Consider the following 19,625-nt stretch of genomic DNA (forward strand, 5'->3'; position numbering starts at 1 on the left):
AAATGTACTTTGATAAATTGTAAACAGATGGCAAATGGTAAATAAAAAATATCATCTGTAAATAAAATTTAAATCTTAAATTGTTGGGAAAAATTATTAATTGAGAAAATATAGATTTATTGAACTAAACATTCAAATGAATGATTTTTATTAACTTGTAAAAATAGTTTGGTTAGAATAAATAGATAGATGATGATATAGATAAAGAAATATCGGTGTATAGATATGAAATAAAGATATACGTATATAGACAAATGGTTTAAAAATAATGTTCCTTATTTCAAAGAGTTAGACAATTTAAGAAACATTTCGAGGAAGTTATTTTTATATTTAGAATTTTCTTGGTTTTTAATAATAAGCTTTTAGTTTGGAGTGTGAAATGGTTTTTTCATAAGTTTGAAAATAGATATAGACGTATAGATAGATAGATATAGATACAAATATATATATATATATTTATTTATTTAAAGAATTGTTCAAAACTACTGAGGATCGTCATGATAGACGTGAAACATTATGTTTAGTATAATCCTTTTTTTTAATAAAAATGTGACGTTAAAAACTATATATATATATATACATATATATATATTTAAATACTAGATAATATATTTGATGGATAAAGATATGGATTTAAATTCAAATTTCTTAGATCGCATTATGAGAGGGACAAGTGTTTTACCTTGAATAATAAATCAATTTTTTTTGAAAGATAAAGATATTAAAAGAAATATCTGCCTTCTTTAAAGATATATTTATCGTTTTTTCAGTTTCTTCATTTTTGGACAATTTTAATATTTTAATTATAAACTCATTCAGATTCATGCATTTTTTAAAAACAGAATGAAAAACGCTCGTGTAGTATGAAGTGTATTACGCTCATTGTAACACAATGTGCACAGCAGCACTGTCGAATCTAAATCATGTTTATAATAGTTATTAAAACTTTTTCTTTAACCACTCTGTTAAACATTGATAGGGGCGGGAATAAACTTCTGGTTGGTTTTATATCAAGCTTTGCTTGGATGGCTTGGATTACAGGATTTTGATTGGTCTGCGCGCGTTTGATATCGTTTAATTGCGCGCGATATCCCGGGATTCTTGGCGGCCGTACGCCCAACACACCGGTTACATCGGAATTTCTCTCTGAGGGAATCGACACGTACCGCCCTATTATATCTGTCCCAGCCCGCCAATATTGATGAGATGGCTCGGTCCGCCGGTTATTGATGACCCGGCCCGGTCGGGTCGGGCGTTGTGAGCGCAACTGAGTGCGGGACGGATAACGGAGCAAGCAGTATAAACTTTATCAATCTAAGAGTGAGGAGCCTGGAGAGTAGTTCCTGGATAATTAAGATTAAAAACATTATTTAACCGCGGAGAAACTTGATCACAGCATGGTCAGCATGGAGACCGGCCTTAGGCACGAGCATATGGTGAGATCAATGTTTATATTTATTCGGATTTATTTTAATTTTTTTAAATTTGATGTTTACTGCTTGATCGTTTATATGTTGGCCGCCAAAACACAACATTGATTTATGATATCATAAATCAATTTTTTTAAAGAAGTTTTAATGTTTAAAAAATGAACAATTCTATAAGAAACAAAATTAAAAATCTTGTCTTGTTTACAAAACAACAATTCAATTGAAGTTACGCTTATTTTAACTAATTTCAAATCTCAGTATTTCATAAAAACTTTAAATATTTTTTAATCGAAAATTTATAAAATTATTTTAGTGAAGTTTCATAATATTCCATTCTTTGATGATTTAAATGTTGTTTTGTTTTATTACATTAATCCCACAATAAATATATTTAAAGCTTTACAAACAAATAAATACGGGGGGAGGGGGGGAAAGGGGGGTATATATAGATTTTGAAAGGATGACATTTAATCTGCAGAGGATGGTTGGAAGAATTTAAAAACTATTTTTAACAAATGATATTTCTTATAGTTAAATTTTAGTGAAGATTATTAAAAAGTTTGGAAACGAAGTTATAAAGCTTTATCTATATACAGATGTTCTATGTCATTAATAAATATCAAAAATAAAGTGATTAAAACTTTAAACCTAGATAGGTGAACTGGTTAACCTAGATAGGTGAACTGGTAAACCTAGATAGGTCAACTGGTAAACCTAGATAGGTCAACTGGTAAACCTAGAAAGGTCAACTGGTAAACCTAGAAAGGTGAACTGGAAGCATAGATAGGTCAACTGGTAAATCAAAATCTGTCATAATTTGCCAACATTGAGAAAAAAAGAAATTTTATTTATCATGTTTTCTCGACATTTAAAATGTTTTTATTCAGGGTTCTAGGTTGGATTTACTTGGTCGAAATATTAACAATATCGTTGGTAATCTCTGGCAGAGACAGGAGACAGAGCAGGGTTCAGGATCTAGCAATGGAAACTTGGTGAGCTTACTTTTTAAATCATATCAACAAGGGAATTGAGTCTTTGTCACAAACTCAAATTTTCTAATCACTATATCTTTGCAACCCAATGTTGTAGACCTTAGATATTTCAAACGATGAATTCTGGAAGTTCAAATACTCTAATTTGTAAATATCAAAGGTTTAGGCCATCAGGTTTAAAAGATATGAGGTATAGAAAAATTTAAGTTTGTGTCAAAGACTTAATTCCTTTGAAAATTTTGCTTTTTTCCCTTAATTTTCCTTTTAAATCCCGGGATGCAGTTTATAATAGTTTTGGTTTTAAAGACCTACATCCTCAAGCATGCGTGTACTTTAATCTACACGTTTATGCGGTATTTTCTCAAATATGGTTTGCGGATTTACAACTGTGCTGACTTTACAGTAATGCACTTGCTAAGTTGCTAGCAGACGACATATTTGCGTATAATTGTTAAAGAATCCAAAGGGGGAGTAAGGATCTAGGGAAAACATTGATAACCATCTTTAACTGTGCAGACAGCATTCAATAAACAGGCACTGAATGCTTTATAGCCATGAGGGGGGGGGGTTGTATAGTATTACCCCCCACTATCCTTTGGTATTCAAACCAGCGTGGGCATAACCATCAAACCTAAAATATTATTGACAACTGAGAATTCACAAGATTTTAATTCAATTATTATTCATATTAAAGTACTGTGAAATATATCTGAATATTTTCTCTGGTAAAGTGATGAGTTTGTCGCTTCTTTCAAAATATGTAAATGGGAATTCCTCTGTTCTTGTGATATATATGCAGACTCTTTATGAATCCAATCCTCACTTACAAATATTTTGTTTTTATCTAATGAGAAAATCCTTTAAATCTCACTTCCTAGTTTTATATCGCGAGTTTCCGGTCAAAGTGAAACAGACCCCCCCTCCCCTCCCTTCTTTTAATATTTTCAAACAAATCTAATTCTGTAATCTACGCAAATAAAATATTTTCAAACAAATCTAATTCTGTAATCTACGCAAATAAAGTTTAGCATCCTCCCCCTCTCTCACATTTTTTGCTTTCCAGTTTCCCTTCATTTCATTTGAGAACAAATCTGAGTTCTTTTAATAGGACTAAAGTGGGGAACAGATTTTATTAACCCAATTTCTCGAGATATCTAGCTCTACCCGTCCATTACAATAAAACAGGGGTGTATATCTAGCTCTACCCGTCCATTACAATAAAACAGGGGTGTTTCACCAATCAAAACATCAAAAAAAAGAATCTTTCTGAAAAAAATCTTTAAGTTTTATTGAAATAAGGTTTTCAAATTTTTTCAAGATCCCTGATCTAATGTTTAGTAAAGAATGACAGAGCAGGATGAAAATTAGGGTTTTCTTGTTGTTTTCTCCTTAAACTGGGTGACCTGCACCTTATCCGACATTATTTTACGTTTTACATCCAACCCAGCTCGGGTTAACAGCTCAGATCTATCCTGGATAAGGTTGGGTTAAACTTTTCCGAGATTCTAGCACAGAGTGTTATCATTTATTCTGTGTATCAAAGTCCTGACATAACTTTGTGTGCAGGAATCATGTAGCACAAGATAAAAATACATCCAAGGTTTTCAAACAATTGGCAGAAATTGTTGAATTTTGCAAAAGAAATTTCATCTCCGTTAGAAATATGCATTTTGTCTTGCCTTTGAATACCTTAAGTGCAAAACTGCTATTGCAAATTGAACATGAAAGCAAAGCAGAAGAGAAAAGCGATATCATTATATTTTTATGACATAAAGATGCAAGGCGGGGGGAGGGGGAGGGGGGGATTTAACCCGATTTCAGGGTTAATATTTCTCTTTTATAGCCCGAGCATCATGTTTATAGGAGAATACAATCTGAAGATGATATTAAGCTTTCCTCTAATTGAATTCATTGCATTCTCCTTCCAGTCTAAATATTTTGAAATCTTCAATTTTCATTAATTCCCTCTAATACTATTCCCATCCACATACAATTCACCATTATTCCCCCCCCCTAAACAATTCAACAATTCTCCATCTTCTTAAGCAACCCCCCCCCCCTCTCCATAATGTACAGATGTGAAATCTCCTTGTCTTTGATTTAAGATTCCCCATGTTAAGGCCGCAGTAACCCCACAACAACAATCAATCTAGTGAAAGCAAGGCACAGCCCTGCTATTGTCAAGTTGGGGGGGGGGGGGGGGGGGGCGAACTGCCTTTTATCAATCTTTATAATGAGAAGCTGAGCCTCAGTGTGACACGCGTCAACTTTAAAGGGAGAAAAGTACAGGGGAACAAATTCCCTGAATAGAAATAGAAAAATAATTTTATTTTTAAATTCTAGAGTCCTAGAAGTGGAGGTTCTGGTCCTGGAAGCCCTGAGGACGGGGTGAAAGGTGAGGACGGGATAAGGGAGGATAGTATGAGAGAGGACCGTGAGGACAGGGATGAGATGAAACCAAGTATTGGGATCCGCTCCGACCTTCTTCCTCTTCACCCTGGGCTTCATGATATATCTGGTCTACCAGCCCTTGAAGCACTACGGAGACAAGCAGGACACAATCCCTTCCTTAGCTCCTTGAGTCCTCATGGGCTGAGTATGCCCGCGAAGCGTCCTTCTCAGCCACCAACACCTCAGAGTTCACATAGTGGAGGAGATCCGTCATCAGCTTGGAGCTTTGAAGAACAGTTTAAACAGGTGCAGTACGTTAATATATACATGTGCTGTAAATTAATATTTGTATACAAATGTAAATGTGCAGTACATAAATATAAACATAAGCACATATTTATAAATCAAAATAATTTTGTATATTTTGTGTGTGTTCTTAATATTACGTGATTTTTTCTTAAAAATTAAAGCAATAAACAATAATTATTACAGAAAAAAAAACCTAATTATACCAATTTAGAACTTAAACAATAATTCTTCAAAATAATATGAATGCTAAAATAACATTATTTTTTTATTACAGCTTTACGAAATCGACGATAATCCTAAGCGTAAAGAATTTCTGGACGATTGCTTCGCTTTTATGCAAAAAAGAGGTGAGTTCACTTTTTTAGTTTTAATGCGACATTTTTTTACTTTTAATGCGACATTTTTAGTGTTAATGCGACATTTTTTTACTTTTAATGCGACATTTTTAGTGTTAATGCGACAATATCTAATTATCTATCTAACTAGCTATCTATGTAATTATCTATCTAACTAGCTATCTATCTAATTATGACCCAAACTCAATTTTCAAAACCTCATAACTTTGAAACCTATTGTAAAGATATAAATATCAAACCATGAATTCCGCCAGATCAAATAGGCAAAGATTAAAGTTAGGTAAACGCCAGTAGGTTGGAAAAACATATGATTAGAAACCTAGAGTTTGCGGCAAGTTTTCAGTTTTAAACAAATCTACAAAAAGTATTTATATATTTTCTTTTCTTTGTTTAAAGCAGTAATAAGATATGCATACAATACCTAGTTTAAACACTACAATGCATACTGCAAAAGATCGCATTAAATCTATAAAAATAGTTCTGTAAATAGTAGTGTTGTTTGATAAGAAAAAAAAAGAATTTTAAAATCTATATTTTTCTATTGTATGAATACAAAGTAGATTTTATAATTAAGTTTCTTGAGATTTGCCCCCTAACAATTCTTAAATTGACATGTGTGAGGCAGATGCAAGGAATCATTCCACCTTTCAATATGGGATATATTCCATATTTATAAATATAAATAATATATAAATAAATGGGCTCCAAATATCCTAGAATTATTACAAGTATGTGGATTAAATGTTCGGCTTGATTAGGCAGGTCTCAAGAATGCATTATGCTTGAATAAAGGCCGAGCTCTAATTCCAAGATAATCAAATATCTTTCGGCATTCTCCAATTCTCTAATTTCAAAATTCTTACATTCTCCAATTCATTAATTCTCTAATTATAAGATTTATTATCTAGGTTTCTCTATTTAATGTTTACTATAGTTCTTCTAAGCCTATCTCTAAATATTTCAGGATCTCCCATCAATCGTCTCCCCATCATGGCCAAGCAGGTGTTGGACCTGTACGAGCTGTACAACCTGGTGGTGGCCCGGGGAGGTCTGGTGGAGGTTATCAACAAGAAACAGTGGCAGGAGATTATCAAGGGTTTAGGTTTACCCTCATCCATAACCTCGGCAGCCTTCACACTCAGAACACAGTACACTAAGTATCTTTATCCTCTGGAGATGCATCAACATAATTTCTCTAATAACTCCGACCTCCAGTGTGCTATTGACGGGAATAAAAGAGAAGGACGGAGACTCGCACCTTACGATATGCCCATGGGACATTCTTCTCCCCTTGGTCCTCATCGTCTTCCCCACTCCCCTACCCAGTCCCCTCCACATCATCAACAACAACAACATAATGATCATCTGGCTCAGATAGAGATGACACGCCTTGCTCTTTGGAAGTTGTACAGTCAGGGCGGAGCACCTCCTCCGCCTCCCCAGATGATGCCCCTCCCCCCTCTTGATCTAGATATGAGGCGGAGAGAGCATGAGAGGATGATGGAGGAACAGAAGGAACACATCTTGAGGGCGGAGGATGAACGGCGGAAGGAGGAGGCAAGGCGGAGGATAACAGAGAGCGCAGAGGACGAACCGGCGGAGAAAAGGATTCGAGTTACAGAGGAAGAAGAGGAGGAGGAGGAAGAGGAAGAGATAGAACATGAAGAACCTGAACTTGAGGTTACAAGGAAGCCTAGAGCAAGTACGAACATCAGTGTAAGCCAAGGATCTGGTTCTGAAGACGGGAAGAGCATGAAAATCTCGATGGAAGTGAACGGTATCTTGTACTCGGGTGTTCTTTACGCCAAGCAAAGTTGAACATTGCCAAAGTATGTTTTAGAACTTTTATATTCTAAGTCTCAATATGTGTATAATGTTTATAGATAGAAATTTAGTGTGTTTAATAATTATACTTGTATTCTAACCCCTCTTACCTCAATAAATTTTGAATCTCCCTAAACAATAGTTTTTATATTTATTTATGTACAACACAAAACTGTTCACAATTAAAACTAAAAAAAAGCTTATATTGCAGTACATGATTGAATACACAGATAAGTTTAGAGTAGGGTTTCATTTTATAATGTTAAGTCAATAAACCACTAAATAAACGTGAAATGAACATGATGGATCTATAAGATGAAACTGCCCTTTATCCTGAATCACAAAAACTATGGAACTCATTACTCGCCGCAAATTTAATTTTTAGCCCAATATTTTCATTTTGACCATTTCATCAATAAAAAATTACATCGTTTGAAACTTTAAAAAACATCAGGTTGCAAAAATATTTGGATTAAAAAATTATATTTGAGGAAAGTGCTTCACGATCTGGAACAGGCAAACATTTCGTTAATTTCGCTTTCAACAATTTTAAAGATGTTTTACTTTTCTTTTTGAAGTAAGATATAATTATTTTTTAAACATGATTTAACTTTTAATTAAATCCAATTTTTATATTCTTAGAACCTCATAATACCCCCTTCTTCATATAAAATGTTGAATACAGGAAATGAATAGTTCTACTTCCGTTGATTAAAGGAAGCGGCTTTTGCTTGGTCACCCATTATTATATATTTTTTTATATTTTTATTGTTCATGATTATTTCAATTGTAAGGAAATTCTGAGCCGGGTAGGTTGGAAATATCGTATTTTAAGAAATTAAACAGCTTTGTCTGATGCAAAAATATGTTATCCTTGTTTTCTAGCTGAATATAGAAAAAGCTAAATTGTGGTTTTTCATTTTAAAAGTAATTTCTGCAGTAGAGACAAGGAAAATAATTGACAGAATTGATCTTATTTCCAGATAGAAAACAGATTAAATTTTCCTCAAAGAAAGGTTGAAAGGGTGCCATTGTTAATCGGGTATGTAACTGATTGATTGCAGGATTACTTGAAAATGCACCGACAGAGAAAGTTCCTTTGATTACTCCACTTGGATCAGATTCATTAAAATTCATAAGAGGTGTTGGATTTTCATGGAAAAAACTAATCGAACTTCAGTTCAGTTTGTAATGGGGGGGGGAGGAGGGAGGGGGGGGGTGAACACGTGTTTTATTCGTTTTCTAAGAGGAATGATATCCTAGTAATCTAAATGATGTGTCAGAAGCTTCAATTACAAGGATTGAGTATCTGGGAGTATCCAGGTATCCAACCTCCGAGGTGATATTAACCCAACCCTGTCCTCACCTAGAATCTAGACAAATTAATCCCCACCCCCCTCTCTAACTTGAATAACCCTTCCCAGCTGGAATAAATCCCATTCTCTATTAAACGTCAATAAATCCCCCCTCTCTTAGCTACGATTAATCCAATCCCTCCCTAACTTAAATAAATCCCCCGTCACATTCTATGAGTATTGAAAATTCTCACTAATAAATACATGAATATTTTATAGGTATTGTATCCTGTATATTTTATAGGTATTGTATCATACATATTTTATAGGTATTGTATCCTGTATATTTTATAGGTATTGTATCATATAATTTTATAGGTATTGTATCCTGTATAACTAGAAAAAAAAGTTACTTTAAGAGTATAAATATCCCTCCTAGCAACATTCATCAACATTTTCTGTTGCAAAAACTGGACGCAATTATGCAAACGATATAATGATGAAGCACTAATAAAGAGAAAACATAATGAGGACGCACATTGAGAACGCACAGTGAGTATGCAGTACTGGGGAGGCACATTGAGAACACGTATTGATGATACCCTACTAGGGACGCACAAACTCGTGATTTTCAGAGGCCGATTGTTAAAACGATATTGGAAATATCAGAAGGATAAAATCCTCGGTGAAAATGATCGAAATAAGAAGAAAATATTGAAATGATAGAGTTGATGGGTCGGATATTCTCTAGCTCTGTTTATGGTTTAAATATGATAAGAATTTGGCTTGGGTCTCTCACTGCCTGAGCTGCCTGGACTGCCTTGAACAAAGTCATGGAGCAGCAATCAGTCAATAAGCATGTTTATAGTAATAGTCGGTTCCAAATATGGTTTAGCTAGGGATGGGAGTTATTCATGTTTGGGATAGAAGTGGACGTTATTCATAGTTGGGATAGAAGTGGACATTATTCATTGTTGGGATAGAAGTGGACATTATTCATTGTTGGGATAGAAGTGGACGTTATTTACATGGTTTGGATAGAAGTATATGTTATACATGGTTTGGAGTGGACGGTATCCATGATTTGGAGTGGACGGTATCCCTGGTTTGGAAAGGAGTAGACAGTATCCATGGCTTGGATAGGAGTGGACAGTATCTATGGTTTGAATATAAGTGGACAGTATACATGGTATGGATAGGAGTGGACAGTATACATGGCATGGATAGGAGTGGACAGTATTCATGGTTTGGATAGGAGTAGACAGTATCCATGGTTTGAATAGGAGTGGACAGTATACATGGTTTGGATAGAAGTGAACAGTATCCATGGTTTGGATAGGAGTGGACAGTATACATGGTTTGGATAGAAGTGAACAGTATCCATGGTTTGGATAGAAGTGAACAGTATCCATGGTTTGGATAGGAGTGGACAGTATACATGGTTTGGATAGAAGTGAACAGTATCCATGGTTTGGATAGGAGTGAACAGTATCCATGACTTGGATAGGAGTAGGCAGTATCCATGGTTTGGATAGGAGTATACAGTATCCATGGTTTGGATAGGAATAGACAGTATCCATGACTTGGATAGGAGTATACAATATCCATGGTTTAGATAAGAGTGAACGTCATGAGAATGATTTGGGTACACACATGTATCCATTTTTCGTTTGGTTTATTTATGGTGTCTATTTATGTTTTTATAATCTGGAGGATGTTAAATCATCAACCAAGTCATAACAATCGTGCCGCCCATCCCTAGGTTAGGAATATCTAGAATATCGTCTAGTCACCTTTGGACTGATATCTCATCAATAGTTTGGTAAAAAGGTCTGTTGGGGTTAACCAGGGGTTAAATGAATAAACAGGTTTTTATTGAATAATAAACAAAATACGTTGCTGAGAGACGTTGAACCAACCATTAATACTTTATTCATAAACACACTGCCTCAGCCTTTACCGTTCAATAAATCAATCATTCACGAGTTAAAGGAATTGACGTCGTAATATTAACTGACCCTTTCATTAAAGGGGAATTACGGTAATATTTAAAGGAACTGTAAGCGTAATTTCAAGTGACCCTCCATGCAAAGATGACATTGCTAGATTCACAACAGTACTCTTAAAACTTTAACAGATTAATCATGTGAAAAGTATTGTCGTTTTACAGGTTTAACAGTGTTTAGTTCTGATAGTTCCGATATATTTCCTATATGTAAGAATGCGCAAGTTACTTTTGTAGAGAAACCACAATTAAAAACAATCAGTTTTCAAAATTATAAACAGTCTTGATAAGGCAAAGCTTTTAATGGTACTTTTGTAAACCCGGCATTGTCATCTTTGCATGGATGGTCACTTGAAAATACGTATACAGTGCCTTTAAGAGTTTCTTCTATGCTCTTTGCTTTGAATTCTGTAAATATTTCATTCATGTGAAGGTATTTTGATTTCTTTGACGTCAGCTTGTTTTAAAACCTTGTTTTGCTCCAGCCTTTCCCTGAATTTAAGTAGACTGAATTAACATTGTTGAGCACAACGTGAAATTTAGTTGTTATTACATATCAATAGGTTTTATAACAATTATTTTATCTGAATTATTCAAGAAAAAACCTTAAACTTCACCGTAATTTAAAATTATTGCATCAGAATTAAAGATTCGCAAAAAGATGGAAAAAACGAAATACTTTAAATTATGAAATTAGACCAAACACATATTTATAGTTAATAATTTATAGTTAGTAGAAAGCAGTTGAGGTGTCAACACCTCCTCTCTCTGAGGGAAAGCATGCAAAATGCTTGCAGAATATATTCAGGACTAGGGCCGCAACCCTTATATAACCTTTTTGCTGTGAACGAGTATGGGTTCACACCCTTTGCTAATGGTGGATGTCAAAGTCTACTATTTTGCTGAATCAATATGTATTTATAAGTTCAATGAATGCATTCCTAAAAATGTTTTGATTATTTAAGTGCTGACTAATTATCTACTTGTAAATGCACAATGAATGTATATATTTAGTTGAGATTTCAATATGTATACTTTGTTTCAAAAAAAAACGATCAAACAAAATTATCAAACATTATATTTTCAATTGGCTCATAATAAATTTTCTGTTGTGTTTTATTTTAAGCTGAACCATCATACATTATTATTTTGTATTTTGTGTTTGAAAATAAATACTATAACTATAACTATAATTGTTGATGGGAAAATAAAATAAAGTAGAGGATACGAAAACAATGAATAAGATAAAGAATAGAAAAAGGAAACTTTTATTTAAGATTTCGTTGATCCACAATCGATATGCAAAATGGAAACTTTTGATTAAAAGAAATCAAGTGCTTTTTCTAGATCTCTCATTGGAAAAGAGCGTTTTTTGGGGGTTAGACATTTCGGATGTCTAAAACGAATTAACTTAATCTGCAGCATAAAATCTTTCTGGGATTGTCAATTCAAAAGTTTCGACCATATTTTTATTGTTAATCTTATCCATATATAAAGAAATATGGTTGACCTTGGATTAAGCTTCTATATAAAGGAGAAGGGTTCATGAGAAGAGTTTAAACTTCAAGTTTGAAATATTAAAATAGGATTTTATCCTGAACCTAATCAGATAGGGGGGAGGAGATTTCCCAGTAGTTTTACACATAAAATATAGACCTAATTTCTTCACAGTTCGATCAGAGTTTTTTACAAGTCTAAAATTGTTTTTAGATAATATATTTTAGTATCGATGAAACCTAAATTTTAGATGTGAAATGATATGCATTCGGCCTGTGTGTGTCTATTGGTCTGTCCGTCACTTCTGTATGCCGAGTCCATTAGCGCCTGATTCAATCAGGGTTCAGTCATGTGTTTGGTGTCTTTTCTGAACCAATAGAAATAGTATGGCGGTAACATTTATCTTTCTATATATCTCATTATTCAATCAGAGTTATAAATCAGTAAATGGAAATATTTACTTCTACTGAAACTACAGTGGGCCGTTTGAGTATAAAGAAAGCGCACCACATAGTTAAATAGTAATTCTTTTTTATCAAGACAAGGCTCCAGATTAAAAAAAAAATCGGAATCGAGATAAGTAAAACATTTTATTTTAAATTCTGCACAGTTAATTTACTGCCATAGAGAAAAGAATATATATTAGAGGGGGAATTTACTAGAAAAAAGTGTTAAACGGCCATTTTGTTGTACTGTTTCCATACTGCAGGTGTACTTCAAATATTGATGCTAAATAACCTTTTGGGCCCTGGAATATCATTTTATAGAAAATCTAAAATTATTGTTAAAAGAAAACCAAATTATGAAATAGGCTGGTTTCATAAATGACCAATGATCATTTCACATAGACTAAATGCCTTCCACTTTACAAACGATGATTTTCCGTTATAACTATAAATCAAATGATGTTTTTATTCACCTAATTGATTATAAAGTTTATTTAACAGTTTAAAAAATTCGAAATTGAAATGGATAGTCTAGGGAACATACTGTATTAATGTACTCTACTGCATATAATTTGTGAACATCTACATGATTTGTACACTTTGAACTCCCTTTCAGCCTGAAAGGGACTGAAAAAATTCATACCGATTAAATTCCCCTCTATTATATATTCTATACTCTATGCTTACTGCTTAATTGTTTACTCTCAAATAATTTTTTTTAATTAATTTTATTCGTTTTTTATAAATTTTTTTGTTCTGTTTCAAATTTGTTACTTTTTTATTTTTTGATTATTATCGCTCCTTTTTCTTTGTTATTTTTCTTTCTTTTTCAAAATTGATTTTCTATTTAGGTAAAGGAATTGAGTTTTTGCCACAAATCCCAATTTTATAATACCTATATCTCAACAACCAGATGATGTATACCTTTCATATTTCAAACTTACATTGTTTGATCCACCAGAATTCATAGTTTGAAATATCTACGGTCTATTTGGTTTTAAAGAAATTGAGATTTAAAAATCCGAGTTTGTGGCAAAGACTCATTTCCTTTGTTGTATATTTTCAAATAATAAATATATTTCAAAAATAAAGATTATTTCGTTTTATCGTTTTCAATATTTTCTTATTTTCCCCTTTTAATCCTGATCATGAATCCGTATTTGATTTATAGCAAGACGTAGTTGAATCAGTTTGGCTGGTTGAACTACGTCTCTCTTTTACACCACACTAAACAGTTTGTTCGTAGACGCGAACTACTGAAAGTATTCCAATATTAAAAACTTCTGTTCAATTTAGAAGAGAATGTTAGGGTATATATATATATATATAAAAGAATTGGGTATATGTTTTATATTCAGAACATATTGTTTGTCACTTCAAAATGAGCTTGATTTCGAAATGATTTCGTACGTTCGATATAGCTAACAAAAGCTTAGGATTTTTTCCGTCAGTTAGGAGAAGTAGATCAACTAGCCATTTGTAGTTCAACTACTTCTAGCGATCATTAATCACATCTCAGGTCTTATTTCCTTTCCCTTTCTCTTTAATATTTGTGATCCAGGTTTAGCTCCAGGTCCGCGTGGGAACTAGGGGGCGGAGCATCCCATCAATTTATTCATAACTAAACTCAAATCTTCTAGGTTTTAATCATCCATAACCTAGTCCGTATTTTTAGTTCTTATTTAAATGTAAATTTACGATCAGATAAAGTATTATGCCGAGGTCTAACTTATTAAATGTAATTTATGTAAGAATGTTTGGATATTATATAAAGGAAACCCCTTTGGTAACTATTTAATTAAATCTATTGTTTGTCTTGGATAAAATATCTTTTGTTCTTATGTTTGCTCTCAAACCTCTCATTATCTTTTCTCCATCAAGAATAATATGCAATTACAAAGGTTATCTCAAAATTTCAACGAAAAGTTAAAATCTCTTTTTTGTTGGGCTTTTGAATTCTTTTTATTCGCAATACAGAAACCATGATCAAAGCAACTGATTACTCTCCTCAATGTAAAGTGCTCTATTTTCTAAATCTTTGCATCCTGAAGGTTTGCCAACCTTTGTTATTTCAAAATTTGTCTAATTTATCTAGCGGAATACTATATCAAAGGTCTACGACGTACACCAGTTTGCAAAGGTATAAAAATTAGAAAATTAGACAATGAGGTTGGCAATCAGTTCTTGAAAAAAACTATATTTTTGGGAGCCTCTGTATAAAGGAGCAAGGTGTGGGTTTGACCGTGTTTAAATCTAACAATATGAATCTGATCGTCTTGCACTTAACCCTATCTCTGCTGGGGTACTTGAAAACCAGGATACGCTGGGGGGGGGGGTCAATTTGCCCCCCCCTCTAAATCCCATGTTTTATGTCCAAATATGACAAATGATACATCATTAGAAAGCTCTTGTGCTCTACTTTTAGAATCTGCAAAAAAAATTTGAAAATTTGGAAAAATTGAATTTTTTATCGCAAAATCCAATTATATAGTAAAAATGTGTGCAAAAAATAATTTGTCAAAAAAATAAAAAATTATACATTTTTGAAAAGCCCTTGACCATGCCATCTCAAATATGCAAAAATTTTTGCAAAATTTTAAATAACCTGATTTTTAATCAAGAAAAACTAAAAATGTGCAAATTTCCTTTGACAGGTTGTTTGCAAAATATTTGCACTTTTTTTTCGCAAAACTTGTGCAATTTGTTTCCTTTTGTCAAAGGCTTTCCAAAAAGCTAAATTTTATCAAAATCTGACAAGTGAAAGTGGGTCAAAACAAAGATTTAGTTTGTTACAGGAAAAAGCAGTCATTCAGGCAGTGTGCCTGAGGACTCAGGCAGTTAGTATTAAAGCCCTGTTTTAGGCCTAAAGGGAGGGCTATGGGTATGTAAGAAAAGTCAGAAAATTTCAACAGCCTCAGACCAATACTTTTTGAGTTATGTAAAAAAAACTACAAGGGGGGGGCAAATTGACCCCCCCCCCCCAGCAGGAATAGGGTTAAACGAAGGGCAAAATTTATGCATCGAATATAGACAGGGGCCTGTTCTCAGACATGGAGTTACAGTAAATTATATAAACATGAGAACTAGAAGATATATTTATGTTGCTTAGTAGATGTGTAAACACCATCATGATTAGTTATTTGGATTGTTTAAACGCATGCAAAATCGTATGTTTTAAATGCAAATGTATTCCATTTCCTTCCTTTCCTTTCTATCATCCTTCCTACTTATAAATCTGTATATCAGCTATCTTTTAAAGTATCATGAAGCAAAGGAACTGAGTTCTTCCCACAAACTCAAACTGTAATCCATAAATCTTTGCGTCATGATTGTGTATACCTTTACTACACTCCTGTATGCCGAGTCAATAAGCGCCTAATCCAATCAGGGTTCAGTCATGTGTTTGTTGTTTATTCTGAACCAATAGAAATAGTGTGGCGGTAACATTTATCTTTCTATCTATCTCATTATCCAATTAGAGATATGAACCCTTCAATCGGCGCTAATAGTAAATGGAAATATTTACTTCTACTGAAACAATGGTGACTAGTTCAAACACAGTCTTTCTTGGTTCCAAATCTACATTAATCCAGAATATCTAAACATTAACATGTGTTGCTTACCTCCCTATCTGCCAACCTACCTACCTGCCTACCTACCTACCTGCCTACCTTCATACCTGCCTACCTACCTTCCTACCTGCCTACCTACCTGCCTACCTACCTACCTGCCTACCTTCATACCTGCCTACCTTCCTACCTGTCTACCTTCCTACCTGTCTACCTTCATACCTGCCTACCTACCTTCATACCTGCCTACCTACCTTCATACCTGCCTACCTACCTACCTACCTTCCTACCTGTCTACCTTCCTACCTGCCTACCTTCCTACCTCACTACCTACCTACCTGCCTACATTTCTACCTGCCTACCTTCCTACCTGCCAACCTTCCTTCCTGTCTACCTTCCTACCTTCCTAACTTCCTACCTGTCTACCTTCCTACCTACATACCTTCCTACCTTCCTATCTACCTGTCTACTTGCCCTAAATCCTGTTACTTTAAATCCTGCTACTACAAATCATGTTTTCAAATTTGAATCAATCCAGGCTATCTAACTATATACCTGCCTACCTGCCTACCTACCTACCTACCTACCTACCTAACTGCCTACCTTCCTACCTGCCTACCTTCCTACCTGCCTACCTTCCTACCTTCCTATCTTCCTATCTACTTGCCCTAAATCCTGTTAATTTAAATCCTGCTACTACAAATCATGTTTTCAAATTTGAATCAATCCAGGCTATCTAACTATATACCTGCCTACCTGCCTACCTACCTGCCTACCTACCTACCTACCTACCTACCTACCTACCTACCTGCCTACCTACCTGCCTACCTACTTACCTGCCTACCTGACTGCCTACCTGACTATCTAACGATCTACCTGCCCTAGATCCTGCTACTATAAATCCTGGTTTCAAATCTGCATTAATCCAGAGCTGCAATAAAAATTCCTGTCTTGTATGATCAGGTTTATCCCGCCTTCATCTCCGCTACATACTTGGAATTGTGAACATGACATTAATTAGATATTAAGAATAATGTTCGTCTTTTAAACAATACATCTTGCAGCACATTACACAGGAATATTTGGCACAACCGTGACCTTCCTTAATTCTTTAAAGTGATCAAATTGCTGCAAAATATAAAAGCGGTTTTCACAAGTTTTACCCAGTGGCTTATATTATATTGCGAAATCTTTAAAAAATGACAAATAACTTTTGCAAAAATCATTACTCCCTCTTCAAAATCATTCCTCCTTTTTTCAAAAATAATTTCAAAGGTTTTTAGTTTTTTTTTGGGGGGGGGGGGGGGGTAATTTTACATATTGTTTATCCCTGTATTTATGATAAAAGTACTAGGCTTACGTGAATTCTTCAATATTGTAGAAAATAATTGTTTTAATATTTAATCTGCAGAACCCACCTGTGATTCCATTTTATTATTCTTGATCACGGTATATGGCAATATATAATATATTCTTCTAATCTATCAAATCTTAAAAAACACATGGCAACAATTATCTTTTTCTATATAGTGTATTTGCTTAGATAATTGCTTATAGTAAAATAAAATCATTCTCCGCTATAATTAGTTTCTATCCATCAGGATCCAGAACCCTTCTCCGGGATCAAAAGCTGTTCTCCGGTATTAGAAATCCTTCTCCAGGTTCAAGAACCCTTCTCCAGGTTCAAGAATTCTATCTTTCCGGTTAAAGAATCTTTCTCCAGATTCAAGAACACTTCTCTAGGTTAAGGAATTCTTCTCCAGGTTCAATAATCCTAGTCTGTATTCTCCAGGTTTAAGAATCCTTCTCCGTATTCTCCAGGTTAAAGAATCCTTCTCTGTATTCTCAAGGTTCAAGAATCCTTATCTGTATTCTACTGTTTATAGAATCCTTCTCTGTATTCTCCAGGTTATAGAATCCGTCTCCAAATTCTCCAGGTTCTAGAATCCTTCTCTGTATTCTCCAGGTTTAAGAAACCTTCTCTGTATTCTCCAGGTTCAAGAAACCTTCTCTGTATTTTCCAGGTTCTAGCATCCTTCTCTGTATTCTCCTGGTTCTAGAATCCTTCTCTGTATTCTCCAGGTTTTAGAATCCTTCTCTGTATTCTCCAGGTTCAAGAAACCTTCTCTGTATTCTCCAGGTTCTAGAATCCTTCACTCTTTTCTCCGGGTTCAAGAATCCCTCAAAATAATTATCCTGGATTAAGAATTCCTTTCCTGGTTCAAGAATCCTTCTCCTCATGCGCATGTTTTTGGTAATTTTCCAATTTACTCTAATGAGCATGATTAAAAATTCTTTTGTTTCCAAGTTTTTATTTTGAAATTCCTAATTTTCATCATTAAGACCCCCCCCCCTTCCCCTCCTTATTACTGTTTTAACCCCCTCCATCCTGGACTCCTTATTATCTGTCCGTGCTCCCTACAAGATGAATTCACTGATAAAAGTTTAATTTGTATTTCACGATTTATGAATTCGACTCCTCCTCCTTTCCTTAGTTCCTCCCTCGGTCCACCTCAACCCTCACATATCGGTTAATTTAGGAATTTTGTATTTTTAAATCTTTTCTTTATCAACTCATTTCTCATGTCTGGTTAGAGCTTGGAGTCAGACATTTCAGTCAAGGTTTTAACATTTTTCTGATGTAAACATTCTCTGATAGTTGGATATAGTCACACAGAGAGTCACACTCTAATGCTCTAATGATCCTTAAAAAAATGTTTTAGATCTTTAATATTTCAAAACTTTATTTATTCTTAAAAGGAACTGGGTTAGTCGCCCCAAACTAATTCTCTAATCCTTATATTCTTGCAACTTGATATCTTATTCCGTTGAGATTTCAAACCATGAATTAGAATAGATTAAATATTCAAATTTTTAAGAATCGATTTAAAGAATCACAATATCAGGATGCAAAGATATAAACATAAAATAAGAGTTTGCGGACCATAATGAGCGTAAAATCGACATGAAAAAAAGCAGCGTTCGAGGCTTTAATAAATACGAATAAAAGGAATCAGGTTTATGACTGAAATGTCTAGTTTAAGATATTTGAAGAATGAGACTGAAATGTCCTACTCAGTAAAATATTCTGAATAATACAAGAAGATTACGAAAACTCAATAATATAACGATAGCTGTTGAAACAACATTAGGGAGGTTGGAGAATTGTACGAGGGGAGAAAAGGAGGCGGGGGGGGGGGGGGTTTAAACGGAAATTATTTACGTCCATGAGACAGAGGAAGTAAAGGTTCAAAGAGAATTAAAGGTAAAGTCTGTTGTACAATTTTGTTCCCGACCTAAAACCATTACTTTGACTCTCCAAAATTGTTTATGATGTTTTGAAAATTATTTTTTTAAGTTTGTTGAAATTTAGAAAAAAGAAAACTGCATAATTTCATCTAGACGAATAAAAGTATTTTAAAATTGCTGATGTTATGATGTGTAGACTGTAGAGCAAAATGTTTTTTTTACAAAGAAAATAACCGGTACTTTATTCCAATACTTAAGTGTA

The 19,625-nt window shown here is 34.0% G+C and overlaps 1 protein-coding gene across 1 annotated transcript; it reads left to right on the forward strand.

Moving 5' to 3' along the window:
- Positions 1-1,262: 1,262 nt before the first annotated feature.
- LOC111708957 (AT-rich interactive domain-containing protein cfi-1) lies at positions 1,263-7,432 on the forward strand. Its single transcript, XM_023482482.1, has 5 exons — positions 1,263-1,436; positions 2,318-2,422; positions 4,766-5,119; positions 5,397-5,469; positions 6,443-7,432. Exons 1-5 carry the CDS (start codon positions 1,398-1,400, stop codon positions 7,294-7,296), a joined length of 1,425 nt encoding a protein of 474 aa, XP_023338250.1. The 5' UTR covers positions 1,263-1,397; the 3' UTR covers positions 7,297-7,432.
- The last annotated feature ends 12,193 nt before the right edge of the window (positions 7,433-19,625 follow it).

This window comes from Eurytemora carolleeae, unplaced genomic scaffold (genome assembly GCF_000591075.1).
Source record: "Eurytemora carolleeae unplaced genomic scaffold, Eaff_2.0 scaffold808, whole genome shotgun sequence".
In the NCBI taxonomy this organism is placed as follows: Eukaryota; Metazoa; Arthropoda; class Copepoda; order Calanoida; family Temoridae; genus Eurytemora; species Eurytemora carolleeae.

Bases quoted from the DNA above. Each gene is read 5' to 3' on its own strand.
- LOC111708957 (XM_023482482.1), top strand. From the start codon at position 1,398: ATGGTCAGCATGGAGACCGGCCTTAGGCACGAGCATATG. The intron at 5,120-5,396 runs GTGCAGTACGTT...TTTTTATTACAG, and splicing joins TTGAAGAACAGTTTAAACAG to CTTTACGAAATCGACGATAA. The intron at 5,470-6,442 runs GTGAGTTCACTT...TAAATATTTCAG, and splicing joins CGCTTTTATGCAAAAAAGAG to GATCTCCCATCAATCGTCTC.